The 13,808-nt window shown below is 47.5% G+C and overlaps 1 protein-coding gene across 4 annotated transcripts in view; it reads left to right on the top strand.

The window, feature by feature from the left end:
* Window positions 1–8,921: 8,921 nt before the first annotated feature.
* PSMG4 (proteasome assembly chaperone 4) overlaps window positions 8,922–13,808 on the top strand; it is a 28,474-nt gene continuing 23,587 nt past the window's right edge. For 3 of the 4 annotated variants that reach the window (XR_012901684.2, XR_012901683.2, XM_089776403.1), the window contains exons 1-2: window positions 8,922–9,211; window positions 12,692–12,767. Coding sequence is in view for 2 of the 4 variants with exons in the window: in XM_089776403.1 (XP_089632529.1) it covers window positions 8,993–9,211; window positions 12,692–12,767 (295 nt within the window). In the remaining 2 variants the exon portion in view is untranslated. The remainder of the gene's footprint in view (window positions 9,212–12,691; window positions 12,768–13,808) is intronic. The other variant, XM_006138818.4, reaches the window with a different exon arrangement.

Raw genomic sequence — 13,808 nt, 5'->3', positions numbered from 1 at the left:
TTCTTTGAATCTGTGCTCTAATTTGCATATGCCATTATCCAAAGTTTCATTGAAACCATTCCTTCTGATAAAAGACGCTGGTTCATTTTCAGAGATGTTAGAACATGATTCTTCAATCTTAGATGTCTCATTGTGAAATCTTTTCAGTTTCATTCCTCTCGCCTTTTGCAATTATGCCAAAATTCCCATGCCTTTGCTACATCTACAAAACTTCCTTCCTGTAGAATTTTGGGACAGTGATCTCTAAGATGTTTTATGTCTTCAATAGTATCAGCAATGAGAGCTACTTCTGATCCATGAGAGATTCCTTTGGCTTGTAAAATCTTGTTTCTGTCCTCCATACTTGAAAGAACATTGTAGCCATCAAAAGACATAAAAATGACCTGAAGTAACTTTTCAGTACTTCTACTTGTGATTGATTGAGCTTCATGTGTCAAGTTTAATTCAAAAGCACATTCAAGTGCTTCCACAATACCTGGAAGATGCTTTGTGAGTGGACAGACAGCATCAGCACTTGTGTTCCAGTGTGTGTGTGAGCATGGAGGGAGCCGTGTATCCTTGCTATTATAATCTTCCACGTCCCAGGGCTAACACTAAAAAATACAAGACATTGCTGAACACAGCCCAAAATATTATTGTTTCAGTACAGGCTGCAGCAGCATTAATTCCTACAAGATTTAGGCTATGTCTAGACTACGGAGTTTTTCCGGGGTGCAGTCACCCTGCTTGCATCACCTCTTTACAGTCACAAAACGCTTGATATTGGAAGGTGCTCACCATCTCACAAGATTGGACGTCAGTAACTCAGCCTTCCAAGATTGGCTTCAAAATTTGTCTCAGATATAATCTTCTCCGAGCTACAGTCTGGGGCTATGTCACGACTACAGGGTTTTTCTGGGATACCAGAGCCAGCCTTTTTATCCCTGAGGGTATGTCTACACTACAAAGTTAATTCGAACTAACAGACGTTAGTTCGAATTAACTTTGATAGGCGCTACATATGCAAACTGCTAGTTCGAACTTAATTCGAACTTGCGGTGCGCTTAATTCGAACTAGGTAAACCTCATTCTATGAGGACTAACGCCTAGTTCGAATTAACTACCGTATTTTCCGGCGTATAGGGCGACTGGGCGTATAAGACGACCCCCTATCTTTTTAATTAAAAGATAGGGTTTCATCTTATACCCCAGCGCCCCTCCGCCTCCTTTGCTCCCGGTGTCCCTGGTCTGCTGGAGATGGTCCCCAGCAGACCAGAGGCACCGGGAGCAAAGCCGCAGCAGCTTTGAAAGCCTCGGGGGAAGCCGGCGGCGGGGTATCCCAGGCGCGCATGGGCTGCCCCCCTGCCGGAGCCCCTCCGCGGCTTTCAAAGCCTCGGGGGAAGCCGGCGGTGGGGCATCCCAGGCGCGCATGGGCTGCCCCCCCGCCGGAGCCCCTCCGCGGCTTTCAAAGCCGCGGAGGGGCTCCGGCGGGGGGGCAGCCCATGCGCGCCTGGGATGCCCCGCCGCCGGCTTCCCCCGAGGCTTTGAAAGCCGCGGAGGGGCTCCGACGGCGGGGCATCCCAGGCGTGCCTGGGATGTATACCGGCGTACAAGACGACCCCCGATTTTTGGGGGATGTTTTTTAACATCAGAGGTCGTCTTGTACGCCGGAATATATGGTAGTTCGAATTAAGGGCTGTGTAGCCACTTAATTCGAACTAGTGGGAGGCTAGCCCTCCCCAGCTTGCCCTGGTGGCCACTCTGGGCACCACCAGGGAAACTCGTATGCCCCCCTTCTGGCCCCGGAGCCCTTAAAGGGGCACGGGCTGGCTACGGTGCCCGTGCCAGGTGCAAGCCTGCCAGCACCCAGCCAGCAGACCCTGCACCTGGCACGGCTCGAGCCGGCCACCCGCTGCCACCCAGCCCTCCGCCTCTTCCCGGGACCAGGCTGGCGGCTCCCGGGAGCCTGCCCACGTCGGCAAGAGGCGGGCGTCCGCCTGGTCTAGTGCGGACATCGTGGACCTCATCCATGACCTCCGCACTAGGCACAAGAAAGTGGCCGTCTAGGGCAGGAGAGCTGCCAGCCTGGCCACCCAGGAGCAGGTTGGCATAAAATCAAGGTGGTCCACTGAGACCCCCGACCCTGAGCCCTGAGCTTAGAATGGCCGTACTGGGTCAGACCAAAGGTCCATCTAGCCCAGTAGCCTGTCTGCCGACAGTGGCCAACACTAGGGACCCTGGAGGGGATGGACTGAAGACAATGACAAAGCCATTTGTCTTGTGCCATCCATCTCCAGCCTTCCACAAACAGAGGCCAGGGACACCATTCCTACCCCCTGGCTAATACCACACCATGGACCCAACCTCCATGACTTGATCTAACTTCTCTTTAAACTCTGTTCTAGTTCTAGCCTTCACAGCCTCCTGCAGCAAGGAGTTCCACAGGTTGACTATTTGCTTTGTGAAGAAGAACTTTCTGTTGTTAGTTTGAAGCCTGCTACCCATTCATTTCATTTGGTGTCCTTTAGTCCTTCTATTATGGGAACTAATGAAGAACTTTTCTTTATGCACCCTCTCCACACCACTCATGATTTTATAGACCTCTATCATATCCCCCCTCAGTTTCCTCTTTTCTAAGCTGAGAAGTCCCAGTCTTTTTAGCCTCTCTTCATATGGGACCTGTTCCAAACCCCTGATCATTTTAGTTGCCCTCCCCTCTCCCACCCTCTCTCTTCCCCTCTCCCACCTTCTTTTCCCAGTCTCCCTGAGTTTTGTTCAATAAAGAGAGTTTCTATTTTTGAACACACGTGTCCTTTATTTTATACAGCAGGAAGGGGGGCTAGGGAGGGGTAAGTGGAAGGAGGTGAGTGAGGAATGGGGTATGAGCCCCCGATGGGGAGGACTGGGCTGGCTCTGCGAGCTCCTCGGGGTGGAAACTCTCCTGAAGCCCCTTGATTGACCCCCCCCCCAGATGGCAGCCTGCAGCAAGTGCAGCCGGGCTGTGATTTGCCGAGTGTGGGCACCCAGGGCACTCTAAGCCAGGACTGCTTTGCAAGCGGGGAACCCCTGAGAACTGTCTGTCTGGGGTGGGGGTCGGGTCCCTTTAAGCACAGCCCTCGGCTAGCCTGAGGCAGCAGCTCCACACTCTAAGTCCTAACCTGATGCCCTGCCGGCACTGCTTCCGGCCATCCTTAACCTCGGTTCAGGGTCCACTCAGTGTGGACATGCTAGTTCAAAGTAGCAAAACGCTAATTCGAACTAGTTTTTAAGTCTAGATGTGCTAATTCAAATTAGCTTAGTTCAAATTAACTAATTCGAACTAAGTTAGTTCGAATTAGTGCTATAGTGTAGACGTACCCTGAGGCTGCTATGGTCTTGACCAGCGTTAGCTTGCAATGAACCATTATGCTGGTGGAGACATCCAAGGGAACATACTTGACCTTGCCCCTGCCCTCCCCAATGCTGAGATGTGAGACTGTTAGCCAGACAGGCCTGTTCTACACTAGCCCAGGCAGGTTGGCTTAAGGTATGCCATTCAACTATGCAAAATGCATAGCTGGATTCGGCTTACTTTAAGCTGAGCCACGGCCATCTCCTATGGGAGGCTGATGGAAACAGAACAAGGAGTACTGGAGATCGGAAAGGGCTGCCCTTGATATTTGATTTAGGGATCTACATTAGACCCACTAAATCAAACACTAGAACGGGGTGACCAACCCATTACAGACAAAGAGCCAAAATAGTGGTAGATACAGCACAAAGAGCCAAGAGAAAAAAGTTGTTGAGCCCTGGCGGCTGCATTTGGTCAAACAACAGGTTGCCCTTTTAAGAGCAGAGCTGGCATTGCCCTTTGATAGTGGCCATTTTGAAGTCTGCACGGGACACCACAACTCCGGCTCTGTCTCTTTCAGACAGAAACACGCTGCCCCTTTAAGAGCCGTGAGCTATGGGTGCAGGAGCCACAATTTTTTGAAGAGCTGCATGCAGCTCACAAGCTGCAGGTTGGCCAGCCCTGCACTAGAAGATCAACCTCTGGAGGGTAATCTTGTCTGTAGTGTAGACATGCCCACAGAGTGCTATGTCAGCTTTAGAGAAGCAGAGGAGTTCCATGCCTGGGTAGACTCAACCATGATGTAGCAGAATAACAACTTGGGAGTGTTGAGGATCTGGTTCTTTTGTCACATTTCAGAAATGAATTATCTCTAAGGGTTGTAAACTTTCAACATCATTTATGAATTTTCCTAAAATGGAATGGTGAAAAAATTCTGCCTCAACCTGAAAGTTTAGCTTTAAAATTTGGAAATATAGAAGATTTCCAGAGACAGATGGGAGCTGAATGGTGAAAAATTATCATTATAATGGATTCTTGCTTGCCAGCTAACTCTAGGAGAGATTATCAGTCTGTTTAAACTAATATATCACTACATTCAGATTTTAAAATTCCTCAGCCTTCTATACAACGGGAACACCAAAGCTCCAAGTAGAGCAGACAGGTACCTGTAGATTACATCAATTGTTGTCAGGATCATAGCTAAGAAAGAGCTATCTTATGAAGGACTGGGAAGCAAATATCCTTGCTGTACCTTGAAAGTTGAAAGAGGAGGACAGAGTGGTCAACCTCAAAGCAGCCCCTGCCTTTAGGAATGCACTTTTTCAGACACTTCAACAAATATCAGTAGCCTCCAACTGAGTTAACTTGTGTAAGCAGGGTCTGAACCACTGCTTCCAATGCAGCCAGCTGAAAGGGGAAGGGAGACCTGGGTGTGGTTATGGTAATTCAGTCATTTAGCTCTGCAAGATAATCAACTGTTGATATGTAAATACAGCTCATGCTGGGATGGGAGCGGAATCCGGGGTGTGGTTATGTAAATCCAGTTCAGCTAGTGCTATCGGCCTGATGGATGGTCAATTGTTGGAATGGAATGTTGTGTATTATAACTAATTTCGCTGGAGTGGGGTCACAAACCATGTTAACCCTAAATGCAGGAATTATAAAATATTACACCAGTGCTTGCAGGAGAGACACTGTCATTATAAAGAGTCTTGGATGGACACGCTTTCCCCTTCCAGACTCAAGTGGATTGGAATGAGGTGAAGGAGCTTGAACCAACAAGCTCCATGTCCTCCAGATATGAGGTATAAGACTGGCTCAACCTGTCTCTCTCTCTTTCCCCCCTCCCACCCCATTCTAAGGATAGACGTAAAACAGACTCCAAAAGGAGTCTCTTTGTTATTTTGAAATATTATTCAAGTGGGAGCTGGAATCACTAAGAGACTGACAAAGAGCTGAAATCACTAGTTTGGCCCAGAGCCAGACCCAGACCCATCGTGGAAGCAGCAGCTGGCAGGAGCAAGCGGCCAGCAGGCAGGCGCCTGGTAGGAAAAGTGGCAGGTGGTCAGCAGGGTGGCTGGCAGGAGCAGGCAGCCAGCAGGGAGGCTGGCAGGAGCAGCCAGCAGGGAGCCAGTAGGAATAGCGGGAGCAGCCAGCGGGCGGCTGGTAGGAGTAGTGGCAGGTGGCCAGTGGGGTGGCTGGCAGGAGCAGTGGCGAGTAGCCAACAGAGTGGGTGAGATTCCTCCTATCCCCAACCCCCAAGGGTGGGAGGTGAGCTCTGAAAATCACCTCTGAGCTCAGGTCTGCCCTGACCAAGAGCAGCAACTGTGAGTGGGGTATGGAGAAAGTTTGGGCATGTGAATGGGACACTTACATTGCTGGACTTGTAAGCCTGAGAGGCAAAGGACATTGCTCAATCCATTTGAGGTGAGACGGTTACTCGTGGTTTGGTTATGAACTCTGTTTGTGATATTTTCCCAAGTTAATGCCATGTTACTTCTCTCCCTCTCTCATTAAAAGTTTATTTTCTATGCTCAGACTCTGTTCTTGTGACTGGGGAAGCATTGCCTCTCAGAGGTTCCCAGATGTGTGTGAATTTCCTAGGCTACTTGGAGGAGGCTCGCGCCAGTTCTGTGTGAGATGGATGAAAAGTAACCCCTAGATATTGAACCTGGCCCTGGCTGCTGCCGGCGCTACCTGTCAGAAAAGTTACACTTGCTATCCACAGACTTGACTAAAGACACAGTGTCGACATTATATTCCCACAGATTTCCAGTAGGGGATAGCATACTGGCAAACACTCCCACACTGTATAGTTCAGAATTAGGCTATGGCTCTGCAGAGCCTGGGGCACATGCAAAAGGTGTAATTCATTATAGCCAGCTGTATCTGTTTATCTCTAGCTTTGGTATATCATCTTGCCAATTTACTGTGCCATCTGGTGGATTGCAGCCACAACTGCAACTTTTGTCAGAATTCTCTCTGTTGTGTTTTCTGCCTGATTGGAAATTTTGGAAACACCTATTTAGAAGCGCTTCTGTGAAATATTTTCTGTGTTTATCATCCCATATATTTCAATAGTAGAGATTTAAAATTCAAGCTGCCTGTTAGCTTCAAATGTTTAAAAATATCAAATGTTTCTTTCTGGTTCAAATCCTACTTCTGCATTGAAGCAAGTATGTAGTGATGGCTACATGATTATTTCCACAGCCACACTTTCACAGTTCTCCTTTAAATAATACCATACAACACATCTTTGCTTTCAATATTTGTACATAGTAACTTTGTGTATTCCTAGCCTAGAGTAATGGACTGAACAGTCTTTCTACAGAAGAAGTAACATTTTCAAATGTGGATACCTCTTACATCCATATTAAGACTCCTCAAATGAGAACAGATTCTCAAAGGTGTAGAGTTCCCACAATTGACTTAGAATAGTTCTGGTTGCATAGCAACTCGACAACGCAAACCTTTAAACTCTCTAGACCTGAGTTTCCCCATCTGTAAAGAGGGTATAATCATGCTTACTATCCCTTGTAAAATGCTTTGAGCTCTATGGCTAAAAAATACTGATACTATTTATGATTATCCATAAGAGCATCCTGAAGGGGAGATCAAGTATACGCAATATAGTTCCCTAAGCACACTATGAGATTGGGCCTGCAGTAGCCTTCCCCCATTTGGAGTGACTCTTTATCTCAGCAGTGGAACGAGGAACCCACCTTCCCTCTGGAGCAGCAAGCATTAAGTCTTCCTGGGTGAGTGAGCTAGGCCACCACATGCAGCTTACCAGATACCAAATCCTAGGATGGGTGGCATTGATGGAGTTTTTCAGAGCAGTGTGTCTAGCATTATCCCCACCCCCACCCCGTCCCGATGAGATGCATGGAATAGTTTGTATTTCTGAGCTATTGTGTCAGACTGTCTGCTGACTCAGCCAGACAGCAGCTGCACTGGCCACATTTTCAAGTTTCACTTCTCAAGCACGGAAAGAAAGCTGAGCTTGTCACATGCTTATGTGACTGCAGGAAGGTGGGGGGAGGGGGTGATGGCATAGCCCTAAGCCTAAACTAGATCTCACCCAAAGTGATGGATGTGGAAGTAAGGGGAAGGACACAGGAGCACCACCGTTAAGTGTACACTCCCCCCCTCTACTGTAGGTGGGATACAGTACAATGCACTACTGGGATAGTCGCCATCATGTCTGGCCAGCTGCACACCAAAGCCTGTGCCTTAAGGCAGTGATTTTCAAATCATGGATTGTGACCCAGTACTGAGTCATAGAATGTCAGGTGGTAGGTCTTGTAGCTACAGGGGGATCAGGTGATTGGGGAGTGTGTGTGCTGCGGCATGCTACCTGCCTGTCTCTCAGATTGTGCTATGCTCCAGAAGCAGCCAGCAGGTCTGGCACCTAGGTGGGGGAGGGGTGAGACCACACAGGGTTCCGCATACTGTCCTTGCCCTGAGCATTAGCTGCACGCTTGCTTTAGCAGGGAACCTGCTTTGGGGGCACAGCATGGTCTATGGCAGCGGTGCACAACCTGTAGGTCGCAACCCCCAAGGGGGTTGCTGTCGTTTTCCTGGAGGGGTCGCAGTGCTTTGATCTAGGTCAGCCGGTATTTTGTTTTCCAGCTTGGAACCCAAGGGCTGTGTCTAGACTGGCAAGTTTTTCCGTAAAAGCAACTGCTTTGGCGCAAAAACATGGCAGCTGTCTACACTGGCCGCTTGATTTTGCGCAAAAGCACTGACGTTCTACTGTCCGAAATCAGTGCTTCTTGCGCAAATGCTTTGACGTTCCCGTTCGGGCAAAAGCCCTTTTCCAGAAATGTTTTTGCGCAAGAGGGACAGTGTAGACAGCTAAAAACTGTTTTGTGCAAAAAAGCCCCAATGGTGAAAATGGCGATTGGGGCTTTCTTGCGCAAAACCGCGTTTAGATTGGCACGGATGCTTTTCTGCAAAAAGTGCTTTTGCGGAAAAGCATCCGTGCCAATCTAGACGCTCTTTTCTGCAAATGCTTTTAACGGAAAAACTTTTCCGTTAAAAGCATTTGCGGAAAATCATGCCAGTCTAGACGTAACCAAGGAATATGTGGCGGGGATAGAGGAGCGGACCGGTGCTTTAAATTAAAGGGGCTGCAACAAAATGTTGCCAGTGGTTTTTTTGGTTTTGGTGCAAATTTTCCCAGCTCTGGGGTTGCAAATGAAAAAAGGTTGAGTGCCCTGGCCCTGATTTCCCCCCCCCCCCCAACCCGGAGCTTCCTCCTTCACCCCAAATCTCTCTTCCTCAGCCCCACTCTGGAGCCCACACTCTAATCCAATTATGTTGGGTCAGGGGCAGGAACATTTTTCTTCAACTGGGTCATAAAAGAAACAGTCTGAAAACCCAGTGGCCCAAAGGAGAAGTGGGGGTTGCAAGCAGGCAGCCAGGTCTGAGAGCCGCCTGAGCCTCCCAGCTACCCCCTCAAAACCAGATCAGGGACAAGGGGCTCTCAGGGGGGCGGGGCCAGGAGCCGGGCTGAAGGCTGAGCGCGGGGGCAGACGGGAACAAGCGGGACGCAGGCACAGGGCAGGTCTGGGGGTGGAGCGCCGCCCCAGGGCGCGGCACGTGCGAAACGCGGACCAATGCGCTCGGGGATCGTTTGCTCCGGGCTGGCAGCAGCGGGCGTGGCCAGGCGCGAGGCGGATGGAGGAGAAGCAGCGGCGCGAGGGGATCCAGGGGGGGTCCCCGCGCCACGCGCCGGAGGGAGCCGCCACGCCCGGGATTTCCCTGCACGACTTCAGCGGGCGCGCGGGCGAGCAGCTCGCGCACTTCCACGTCATGCGGCTGCGGGACTCGCTCTTCCTCTGGGTGGGGGCGGAGCCCGCGCTGCGCAGCCTGGCCGTGGCCATGTGCAGCCCCCACGTGAGTGCCCGGCCCCGCTCGAGGGAGACGGTCGCACGGAGGGTCTAGATGCAGCCCGGCTGGAGGGCCGAAGTGGCCCAGCGGCCCAGGCCCGCGGCGGGGGGGACCCGGCCAGCCCTGTACATCCGCCCCCTCCAGAGGTAGCAGCTCCGCCCGTAAGACGACTTGCCCTGTTGGCCCCGCTGTGCCTGTCTGCTGGGGGTTAGGCTGCCCTAACTTGCATGCACAGTGTAGACACAACTAGGTTTGAAGCAGTAGCAGCGGGGGTGTAGACAGCCCTTCCTCCAAGTAAAATGCAGGACTATGTAGCACTTTAAAGACTAACAAGATGGTTTATTAGACGATGAGCTTTCGTGGGCCAGACCCACTTCCTCAGATACTTCCTCCGAGTATCCCCCTCCTGTTCTGCAATGTGATTTGTCCTTTTCATATTTGTTCATTTTTTTAATTGTATCCTTTGGTATATATGGTTGTGACTATTTTCTTCCACTACTTGATCTGAGGAAGTGGGTCTGGCCGCTCATCGTCTAATAAACCATCTTGTTAGTCTTTAAAGTGCTACATTGTCCTGCATTTTGCTTCAGCTACCCCAGACTAACATGGCTACATCTCTACCACTATTCCAAGTATTGAGACATCGTTTCCCACCTGAAACTGCTGGTGCTTAGCCACTTAATACTTCTGTAAGAGGGGTGCTTATGTGGCTGTATTAAATCCACCTTTCTGAGCGACAATACCTAGACCTAATGGCTTGTGCCTTGTAATTAAGTCCAGCCAACCTAACTTTGTAGTGTAGCCATAGGCAGGGAAAGTAATTAAATTTAAATTAAATTAATGGAGATTGCCAATCTCCTAGAACTGGAAGGGACCTTGAAAGGTCATAAAGTCCAGTCCCCTGCCTTCACAGCAGGACCAAGTATCATTCCTGATGAATTTTTGCCCCAAATCACCTCCACAAGGATTGAATTTACAACCCTGGGTTTAACAGGCAAATGCTCAAACCACTGAGCTATCCCTCCCCCCCAATGGGGGGTACCCTAACCCAACCCAGCTCCCTCCCTCCCATTTTATGTCCCATCTTAGAGGCTACACCCACTGCTACCTGGGGTGTTGGCGGCCAGCTCCAGGGGGGGTTGCATCTGCTAGTTCTACTGTTTGTGTGGATTCTGGTTGCTGGTCCCATGGGCTCTGTTGGTGGCCCTGAGGTCCTGGATGCTGGGGGTTTTATTGTCACTAGAGGTGCAGGCCTGGAGGCTTCACTGCAGGCACAAGGTCCTTACTGTCAGCCCCACACCTGGGGCTCTGCAGCCATCAATGTTCCCTGTAAACATTTGTTCCATCTGTGTGCAGGATACATTTTGTTATGCGCACCAAGGCATGTGCAGATGTGCACCATCAGTAGAAACCCATGCTGCTGACTGTGGGAGGCAGTGTGTGCTCTGCTAATCAGCTGGGTGGTATTTGAATTTATCCTGGGCACCTGCCTAAATGCTCAGCTAACAGGGAACGCTAGCACCCACTCCCAGCTATGGCTCCAGTCTGGGGTGTTGAGGGGTATGGACAGGGTAAAGGGGGAGATGAGTCGTAACTCAGCACTCCCACCCTAAAAATTGTTCCAGCTGAACCCAGCCTTAAATTTTACGTGCAGATCAGGCCTGGGTAAAATTTAGGAACTTAAATTCCATGACTTCCAGTTAGACATAGTTTTAATAATGGGATATAGTTGCTACATGATTAAATGCTTTTCAAAATTTTACCCACTATTAATTTTTCAAGTCTACACACTGCTCAAGCATTTCTATTTGAACCCTTTTTCTGTGATTTATACTTTTGCTGAACTTTCATCTCAGGAGTTGAATTTTTAGGATGAACAAATGGGCAGCTTTTCAGGACTAGAAGAGTTTATATGGAGGGAGGGGGAATATTTTCTTTCATTGTAGCGTTTTGTCAAATCAATGGAGGGTATAAGTAAATACTTTGGCAGAGAAGTGGATAACATTTGTCAGAAAATTGGCCTCATGTATTAGCACGATACTTGCATCTTAGAGGTCAGGTCAAACTGCTGACGTCAATTCAAAGTCTTCCATTGACTTCAGTGGGTGCTATATTAGATCACTTTTACTCTGTACATCTCATAGAACTTTACAGAAGAAAGTAAGTATAATTATCCCCTTTTTATAGATGGTGAAAACAGGCACAGAGTTGAAGATACTCAACATCCAAGATCGGGGTGGGCAAATACTGGCCTGCGGGCTGAATCTGGTCTGCCAGGGTTAGCCTCTGGCGGGCCCCCATACTGCCATATTTACTTGGGCCTCCGCAGGTACAGAGGGAATCATAGCTCTCATTGGCCAGAGATCACTATTCCCAGCCAATGGAAGTAGCAATTGCCAGTCCTTGAGGAGGTGCAGGTAAATATAGTAGCAGGGGCTAATCCTGGTGAACCTCTGCTGTTTTATTGCTTACCCTGTCCCAGATAAACAGTCAAGAATAGGATCATAGTCTTATAAAGTTTTTTATAAGGCAATGTTTGTTCAGTGACACAGGCGTCATAGAAACCCATGCCTCAATGAAAGCACAGTTGTGCACTGTTCAATAAGTAATACTCAACTGTATGAGTAGTCTCAGTGAAACTTACTTCTTTCCTTCTCAGAGTGTACAATTGGATTTTTATATGGAACAGGATATTTAAGTGGTATCTACTCAGGTATTTCCAGGTTATGGAATTTTTCTTTAAAAGTGATGTAGGAAAATTATATATTTCATTTGTGAAATAGCATGTGTGTGTAATTAAAGACTGTTTTAATGACTACACTATAAAAAATGTAGACACTGGAGATTTTCAAAAGTGCCTCAGGGATTTGGGACTACAAGTCAGTGTAATTACAAATTCATTTGTAATTTGACACTTTTGAAACTTTGTTCCACCATCTTTATATAACAAAGGATGTGTGTTTTGGTTGTTTTTTGGTTGTTTAGTGGGTAAAATTTTCAAAAGCATTTAATCATGTAGCAACTATATCCCATTATTAAAACTATGTCTAACTGGAAGTCATGGAATTTAAGTTCCTAAATTTTACCCAGGCCTGATCTGCACGTAAAATTTAGGGCTGGGTTCAGCTGGAACAATTTTTAGGGTGGGAGTGCTGAGTTACGACTCATCTCCCCCTTTACCCTGTCCATACCCCTCAACACCCCAGACTGGAGCCATAGCTGGGAGTGGGTGCTAGTGTTCCCTGTTAGCTGAGCATTTAGGCAGGTGCCCAGGTGTTTTGGTTGTTTTTTTACATATTGAATTTCACTTTGAACATGCTAGCATATAGCTACTCAAATAATTATAGGAAATGTAAGTCTTTTGGGATTCCTTTAAAAAATGTAAACAGACAAATTGTTTTGTCTTATTTGTAGCCATCTCATCAGAGGAAAAATAGCTAATTTTAGTACAGAATGAGCAACTGATTTTTTTTGCTTTCTTTTCAGGACTCTATTCCAGTGTCTACTTCACTCCTGGGAGATGCCTCTGATACCACGTCAAATTCTCTAGCCCAGCGACTAGGTGCGTTTATGAATGGTTCAGAGATTTTATTACACAGTGATATTTTTGGAAATCCTCTTTAAATTATTTGGTTGTTTTGGCTTTTTCCTCACATATTTGGGAATGAAACACCTTTGCTGTCACCGCAAGTAATGCTGCCTGACTTCTCAAGAAGAGGCATATGTTTGTCTCATGCAGACGTGCTTAAATATTGGCTGACTGTGCTTGAAGCTTGCATTGTGTTAAAGCAGCGGTTCTCAAATTGTGAGTCGTGACCAGTGTTCCCTCTTAACATTTTTTATCCTTGGGTGGGTTGAATTTTCTTTTGGGTAGGTTGAAATTTCTTATGTTCAACACCAATATTGAGGTAGTGTGTGGATCGATTGATGTCTTTCTCTCTCTCTCTCTCTCTCACACTTTTTAAGCAGTGCATATGTGTTGAAGAAAATATATTGAAACAAGATACCTGTGTCTAACTGCAGTGTCTAGCTGCTTAGTGACTACAAAGATAGGAAATTAGCCTTCTTCCACTAGAGGAAGTAAAAGCCTCAGAACAAATTAACACATAGCTTCATGGTTTGTAGACAGATGCATGTTTCAAAGATCTTGCAAATAAGGTTTCATCCTACAAAACTAGCATCACACCTGGTACTTGCTACTGCTAACTCATAAAAGCCAGAACTCTACCACGTACAAAGATCTGGCCTTAATGCAATACATTACCATGTATTAATTTTTAACACAGGATTTTAAAAAAATCATTAAGTCCTGAGTTTTAGATGTGTGCAACACTCCAAAAAAAATTCTGTTAAAAGAATCTTCTTTGTTCTTAGCTTAACACCTATGGAAACTTTGTTTGAAATACAATCATGCAAACATCCTCCTAACACACACACACCACACCTCATTCAGCCTGCTTTCCCCCCTCCCTCTAACCCAGCCTGCAATGAGTCAGGACACCCCAAACAGAAATGCTGCCTTTAACCATCTTAAATGAAAAAAGCACAATGTTTCCTTGACTTGCAATTTAAAAAAACTTTACCTTTACTTTTTAGTATTTTA

Source organism: Pelodiscus sinensis, chromosome 2, assembly GCF_052426305.1.
Source record: "Pelodiscus sinensis isolate ZL-2025 chromosome 2, ASM5242630v1, whole genome shotgun sequence".
Taxonomy (NCBI): domain Eukaryota; kingdom Metazoa; phylum Chordata; order Testudines; family Trionychidae; genus Pelodiscus; species Pelodiscus sinensis.
Note: the sequence above shows the minus strand (reverse complement) of the source record. Positions and strands in the feature narration are given on the sequence as shown.